The sequence below is a fragment of the Alosa pseudoharengus genome, unplaced genomic scaffold (assembly GCF_046254945.1).
Source record: "Alosa pseudoharengus isolate Yale_2024_CS ecotype anadromous, Long Island Sound unplaced genomic scaffold, YU_APseudo_1.1 YU_APseudo_1.1_scf_1, whole genome shotgun sequence".
In the NCBI taxonomy this organism is placed as follows: Eukaryota; Metazoa; Chordata; class Actinopteri; order Clupeiformes; family Clupeidae; genus Alosa; species Alosa pseudoharengus.
Window position 1 is genome coordinate 29,493,902 of NW_027468564.1, and position 7,818 is coordinate 29,501,719.

Sequence of the window (7,818 nt, forward strand, 5' to 3'; positions counted from 1 at the left end):
ACCAGTAAGTGTTGTGGCCACACTCCTGAGTTCTAAGATGTGTGACTTCCGTTGAGGGTGAGAAGGCTGTAGCTCGGGTCAGTGGTTAATGTTTCCATGGTTACCAAGCCCTATCTCTCTCTCTCCCCAGTGTGGCCTTCTCCATTCTGCTACATTTGGGTGCACACTTCCTGTTTTCACCATGGCTTACTCATTCTACTTGTATGTCTCTCTCTCTCCCTTTCTCTCCCTCTCTCTAGTGTGGCTCATCCCTTCCTCTATGTTTGGTTGAAAGCATCCTCTTTTTACCATGGCTTACTCAATCTGCTCATATTCCTCTCCCCCCCCCCCCTCTCTCTGTCTTTGACCACTGTTTGTATCTTCCTCATGATATTAAATTTGCAAACATATTTTGCATCATTATTATGCATTTAGTTAGACGTTACACTTTACAATTCCTCTCTCTCTCTTTTTTTTCTCTCTCTCTCCCTCTATCTTTCCCTATCATTCTCTCAAGCCCACATTGACCATTTGGAGCAATGTGAATCAACTAGCCTCACATCTAACCACAGCTCAGAGCAGCATGACAGGACAACCACATGACAGTTAGAAAGAGAGGGCAGATTGAGACATACACACACACACACACATACACACATATATATATCTCACACACACACACACACACACACACACACACACAGACACCTCAAACACACTCCCACACAGTCCAAACATATTTTTAAACAGTTGCAAAATGAGGCACGAGGCCAACTGTATCTACTTCACAACCAGTTAAAAAAAAGGGAAGCCAACACGAAAACAGCCAACTCTGAAAAGCTAAAGCTGCAAGCCACTGCCGGTTTTCTAGCCACAGCCAGAAAGCGATCAGAGAGTTGGTGTGAGGAAGGCGGATATCATTCACTCACTCATACTGTACTGCTGTCAGTATCATCGAGGTGAAGCAATGACAACAGCGTTTCAAAAAGGGAATTATCTGAATTAACCGACTTTGATCACTGGACAATGAAGTTCCTGGTTATTGTGATCCTCTACCTCCTTAAAGGTAAGCCTCTGTTTCTCTTTGCTCATAATGAAATGTGGATGTAATAGCCATCGTCCAGTCCACTAACAGCTCAGCAGGGCTTAATTTGAGCCGGAACATGCCGGAACATCCAACATTGGATCCGGAACCTTTTTTATTGGATCCGGCACCTCCTGTGTCACTATGAAAAATGAATCGCCTAACTGCTTTTCTCTCTTCGAGGTTGTTTATGATGTCAAAATGCACCAACTTCATGTTACATGCAAGGATGATCATGCAGCAGCATCTAACTTGAACGTTAATTACTCTAATTAATAGGGAAACGCATCTTGAGTGCGCACCAGAGAGAGAGAGAGAGATAGACTGGCAGGTTCCAGGTGTCATTGTTGATATCCCCTTTTAATATGTGAAACTTATAACTGCGTGTAACAACTTAACATCATGTATAGTATTGTTAATATTGTGTTATCAATGTGGCACAAACAAACAAGGCTAGAGTTTATGGATTAGCCTTAATCCATAAACTCTAGCCTTGTTTGGTGGGGGGGTCCCGGATTTTCACAAATCAAACGTGGCAACGTGAGGTCATAGATTGCAAAAGGACATAGAACTGCACTGGACACGAGGTGTAGAGAAGGGGCCGGCAAGTAACTTTTCTTTTTCTTGGCCAATAGACAGTGGGCCATAGACCAGAGTAGCCTACTGTATATTTAAATGCAGCTCGGTCTATCAGTCCAAACGCATCTCCACTAACAGCTCAGTGTTTGTTTATGTTACTCTCTCTCTTTCCTTCCATCAAGTGATACACTTCATCTACCTGTTTTTCCATTCCATCTGACACTCTCTCTCTCCTTCCATCAAGTGATACATTTCATCTACCTGTTTTTCCATTCCATCTGACGCTCTCTCTCTCTCCTTCCATCAAGTGATACATTTAATCTACCTGTTTTTCCATTCCATCTGACTCTATCTCTCTCTCTTTCCTTCCATCAAGTGATACATTTCATCTACCTGTTTTTCCATTCCATCTGACTCTCTCTCTCTCTCTCCTTTCATCAAGTGATACATTTAATCTACCTGTTTTTCCATTCCATCTGACTCTATCTCTCTCTCTTTCCTTCCATCAAGTGATACATTTCATCTACCTGTTTTTCCATTCCATCTGACTCTCTCTCTCTCTCTCCTTCCATCAAGTGATACATTTAATCTACCTGTTTTTCCATTCCATCTGACTCTCTCTCTCTCTCTCCTTCCATCAAGTGATACATTTAATCTACCTGTTTTTCCATTCCATCTGACTCTATCTCTCTCTCTTTCCTTCCATCAAGTGATACATTTCATCTACCTGTTTTTCCATTCCATCTGACTCTCTCTCTCTCTCTCCTTCCATCAAGTGATACATTTAATCTACCTGTTTTTCCATTCCATCTGACTCTATCTCTCTCTCTTTCCTTCCATCAAGTGATACATTTCATCTACCTGTTTTTCCATTCCATCTGACTCTCTCTCTCTCTCTTTCCTTCCATCAAGTGATACATTTCATCTACCTGTTTTTCCATTCCATCTGACTCTCTCTCTCTCTCTCTCTCTCTTTCCTCCCATCAAGTGATACACTTCATCTACCTGTTTTTCCATTCCATCTGACTCTATCTCTCTTTCCTTCCATCAAGTGATACATTTCATCTACCTGTTTTTCCATTCCATCTGACTATCTCTCTCTCTCCCTCTATCAAGTGATACACTTCATCTACCTGTTTTTCCATTATATCTGACTCTATCTGTCACTCTCTCTTTCTCCCATCCACCCGTCATCCACTCTATCTCTCTCTCCTTCTATTGAGTGATTCCTTTTAATTCTATCTGACTCTATCAATCTCTCTCTACACCCGTTCTAAACGTCTCAAAATATATCCTAATTCAATATGATATACTGTATTTTCATGTCAACTTTCAGTGTCTGTCTCAATAAGAGCCAGGCAACCGCAGCCTACATCTCACACTAGTATGAGGCAGGTAAACATTCAACAGACAAACATGCACAGTGGTCATTAATGACTAACTTATGAGAGGGAAAACACATGTTCTGTGCCTTCCTTTGGCAGGTGGGAGTTGGGGATTAAACTTGACAGAGTATGCAGGCCGATCCATCATTATCAAGTGTAACTCCACAAGTGCACCTGTGAATGAAGAAAAATATTTCTGCAAGGAAGGACACAATTTGTCCTGTGATGAAAAAATCAAGAGCAATGTGTCAGAAAAGTGGTGGCAAAGCAAAGGACGATTCTCTCTGTATGACAACTTTACCAAAGGCTTCTTTAAAGTATCCATCAGAAACTTAACCAAGAGTGACAGCGGCAAATACTGGTGTGGAGTTGGTGGCAGTGGAGTGAATGGCGGACAGATTAAAGGCACTGATGTATATTTGGACGTAATGGAGGGTGAGTAAAGGGATTGATGTTTTACTCTATGTGATTGTTGTTTGTGTTGAGTTGTTGTCTTACATGTCACTCCCCTGATTAGCAGATGATAATATTGTAATCAGGTCTGTCTCTCTGTCTGTGTGTGTGTCTGTGTGTGTGTGTGTGTGTGTGTGTGTGTGTGTGATTCTGCTCACATATACTATTGCTCTGACTTACTTCACATTTGTATAAATAGTATAGGGCCACCATATCGTGGTACTTTTACATGATCAATTTCATTGTTTTCACTTTCTTCAACATTGCAAGATTGTAGGTTTGTTATTTTTGTTTAACATTGTTCAAGAGTTGTTATTGCTTGTGTTATTTTATTGTTGTTTTTAGTTTGTATGGAGTTTCAGTTACTTATTTTACAAAATGTTAAGAGTTGTAATTAAAACAATGCATTGCATTTGGGTCAAAATAAGCTTATTCAGCTGAAATAATGATTTGCCATTTGTCTACCAATTAAACACTGCAAAAAACTGCAAAAAAAAAGGCTTACAGTTTTTTACAATTGTTTATACACGTTTTCAAAACTCTGTGTCTATTTTTCAAAACTCCACACACAAAACCCACAACTGCTCACACAAAATGCAAAATGCCTCAAATCTCCAGCAAAATGACACACAACATTCAAAATGTCAAAAACACATGTTTAAATCAAACATTCGCCTCACATTACAAACACTTTTGTCATAATATGACATTTTGGATACATCATGTACACACTGTTGCTCAAAACCTAAAGCTCTTCTGTCTTAGGCTTTCTATATGTATTTCCATACAAGAGTGAAAGTTACGGTATCAACAAAGAGAAGTTGAAATACACAGTAAAAATGCAAGCAGTAGTAGTAGCAGTAGAAAAATAGTGATTTTTCCCAAATAATTTGCTGTTGTGAATACAGTATTTTACAGCAAACAAGAAAAAAAGCAAAGAAGAATACAGTGACCACCAGATGTACATGTAGTTTTGAAAACACTGATTTTTTTTTCTTCTAAAGACAAGTATGTGTGTGTGTGTGTGTGTGTGTGTGGGAAGTGGGGGGGGGGGGTCGTGTACAGTATGTATTCATAGGCCTATAGACCCTTTCAACTGCAGAAACAAACAATTGTACAATTTTCTGGAAGCACAGAAAAATGTATTGAGCTAATGGTACTGTAACATGGGGACAAACAAAAATAGAGTAAAAATACAAATTTTACATAAAGTTAACTTTTTGTAGAACATTACTGTAAGCTGTACGTCCGATTACTGTATTTTCTCTATTTTTAAAGTATCTGCATTGGTTCTGAATATTTCAACCGGAAATCCTCTAGGAGCAGATTGAAAGGGTCTACCTATATAGAGAGTATATCTATTCATAGACCTATACTAAGGCAATGATTGGATGGTGTTCAGTAAAGTAAAGAGTGTTTGCACATGTGAAGAGAAAGAGTGAAGCACTGGTGATTTAATGTGGCATTTTGATGGGTTGTGTTTAAAGAACGAAATCAAGTTACTTCCTGTTAGATTTTTGTGTGTTAGGTAGAAAATTGTGTGTGGTGTTTTGCAAAATGTGTTTTAGTCAATTGAAAACTGAGTCAAACACTGAGAATTAGTGTATGGTTTTGCAGATTTGGTGTCAGGTTATGATGTTTGGAGAACATGTTTAGAAAATTGTGTGACAAGCAAAGATTTAGTGTGTAAGCAGTTGAAAAAAAACTGTAATCTTTTTTTCTGAGAAATTCATATACACTTTATACATAGTTTGGTGTTATTTTTTTAATTTACAGGTAAAACAGAATCCAGAAAACCTCCTGTGTATGAGGGATATACAGGAGAAAACATCTCTATTATGTGCCCTTATGACCTGGGGAAGTACGGAAATGTAATGAAATACTTTTGTAAAAATGAGGCAGTTGCATGTACGGATAGAGTAAGAACAGAGAAAAAAGATCAATGGTTCAATCCTGGAAAAGAATCCAGAGGTAAAAATAGGTTCTATTTCTATGACAACACCACTGGAGGATTCTTCATGGTGAACATCACCAACCTCACTACAGAGGATGCTGGGACATATTGGTGTGGTGTCCACGTCTCTTTTCAGCAGAACTCTCCTCTCTCAGTGGACAACCTCACTGAAGTAATACTCAACGTGAAGAATGGTAGTATTTAGAGTTTGTGATTTTATATTGATAAATGCGTACTGTGTTTGCAACATTATTTTATTATCTTGAGTGATGTTCAATTAGTTACCAGCAAAATGAGAAATTCCAATCAAATATTATTGCTTAAAGATGAATGTAATGAATTATAATAATTTTATAAAAAATATTATTTTTTTAATTTTATTTTTACAGGATCCCATGAAGACGATTCAAACGTTCTTTCACCAGGTAAGTACGGTGTGTACATGTGTTTCTATGTGTGTGTGCATGTTAGTGTGTGTCTGTGTTAGTGTGTGTGTGTGTGTTTGTGTGTGTGCGCCAATAACATTATCTTGACAAATTACTGCAGATGAGTCATGGATTTATCGAACTGGTGCTGTGGTTCTATGTCTCTCTGTGTGTTTGTATAAGTACATCTGTGTAAGTTTATATAAGTACATGTGTGTGTGTATGTATGTGTGTTTGTGTGCATGTGTGTGTGTGTGTGTGTGTGTGTGTGTGTGTGTGCGTGTGCGTGTGTGTGTGTGCGTGTGTGTGTGTGTGTGTACTTATGTGTCCTTCAGGCATTACAGCCCCACTCTTCATGACTCTGGTCGTGGTGGCGCTGGTGTTTGGAGCCGCACTCCTCTTTTGTTGGCAACACAGAAGGAACAACAGTAAAGGTGGATCTCAATGCCCATGTCACTTACACACACACACAATGCAATGAATTTTATATAAAATATGTGATTTGGGAAAATACAGTCATTATGTTGATTGTGTTGTGAGAGGGTCACTTACGAAATGAACTTTAACCATCTAGGCAATTTAGATTTAAATTTGAATTTGCTTAATCTCTGCTTGTGCTCTTCTTCAGGTCTGGCAACTGATTATAACCTTGAAAAACACAACAACCAACAAGATGTAAGAGAAACACTCGGAACATTCTGAAGTTATTGAGCGCTTTGGTTCTCCATACAAGCTAAAATAGATAGATTACAGTAAATGATAGAAAATTGCAATGTTATAGCTACAATTTAGGATATCATTCTATAAGTCTATTTGCTATTTGCTTATTTGTCCCCCCCCCCTCTCTCTCTTTCTTTCAGTCCGGCCACAGAGATTGTGAGTATGAGGAGATACAGGAACCCACCCACCCTCTCAACAGAGCTGCAACTGAAAACAACGCTGTTTATGCCAACGCTCAATTACCCACAAACCTCTCTGACAACCACACATACTCTACTATTCACTTACCCTCAATGCAGTCTGATAATGCAACATACTCCACTGCTCAATTACCCACTATGCATTCTGTTGATGCAACATATTCTATGGCTCAATTACCCAAAATGCAATCTGATAATGCAACATATTCTATGGCTCCATTACCCAAAATGCAATCTGGTGAACCCACATACTCAACTCTTCAATTGCCCAACAACCCTGGTGGTGACTCCACTGTTACCTTACCCAGAAACCCCACAGACTGCATCACATATAGCACTGTTCAATTACCCATAACACGTTCTGCCTGACACCACTGATATTATGTATGAATCCATTTCACTGAGCTGAATGTACTGATTCTAGGAAAAAATGACAAACAGTTATATAGACAAAAATATTACTCACAATTGTGTCTAGAAACCATCATACCTCGGTCAGAAATAATAACTTTTGTTGTTGAAATGACTCAACTTTGCACGTGTTTGATGATGTTTTGCGGCATGTAAAGTGATCATTCATAATACGCTGTCTAGAAACACCTGATAAACGGTTCTCCTGACAGTTGGCCACCCTTTATATGTGAAGTGTCTTTAAGTGTTTTACTACAATTTATCTATCAATAACATTATTTTGAATTCTTCATGTTGTTCCTTTCTAAGCCTTGTGTATCATACTTTGTGTATCATTTTCAGTGAATAATATTTTGTGCCACTTTTTGTTAACACATTAATAAATATGTGTCTAACCAGCCAAGCCGTTCTGCTCATTTTTTAAGCTAATCATGGAATAAGGGGTTACCCCAAAAATTAGAACACATGGCAAATTGTTTTTCCCTTAGTCACCAGCAGAGTGCACAATCAAGGAGGAAGGATGGAGTAGGAAGGCAGGCAAGCCCAGGAAGGAGAAGTGAATGATGCCGTTCTACCACTGGGGCAAAACCACTGGGGACAGAAGTCAAACAAAAATATAATAGTGCTC

At 38.8% G+C, this 7,818-nt stretch overlaps 1 protein-coding gene across 1 annotated transcript; it reads left to right on the top strand.

Moving 5' to 3' along the window:
• Nucleotides 1–740: 740 nt before the first annotated feature.
• LOC143124699 (uncharacterized) lies at nt 741–7,545 on the top strand. Its single transcript, XM_076286414.1, has 7 exons — nt 741–1,045; nt 3,127–3,462; nt 5,257–5,628; nt 5,824–5,859; nt 6,195–6,293; nt 6,488–6,534; nt 6,720–7,545. The coding sequence occupies exons 1-7, from the start codon at nt 1,006–1,008 to the stop codon at nt 7,146–7,148; spliced, it is 1,359 nt and encodes a 452-aa protein (XP_076142529.1). The 5' UTR covers nt 741–1,005; the 3' UTR covers nt 7,149–7,545.
• Nucleotides 7,546–7,818: the final 273 nt, after the last annotated feature.

Coding starts and splice junctions, on each gene's coding strand:
- LOC143124699 (XM_076286414.1), top strand. CDS start 1,006: ATGAAGTTCCTGGTTATTGTGATCCTCTACCTCCTTAAAG. Junction 1,046..3,126: donor GATCCTCTACCTCCTTAAAG/GTAAGCCTCTGT, acceptor TTCCTTTGGCAG/GTGGGAGTTGGGGATTAAAC. Junction 5,860..6,194: donor TTCAAACGTTCTTTCACCAG/GTAAGTACGGTG, acceptor TGTGTCCTTCAG/GCATTACAGCCCCACTCTTC.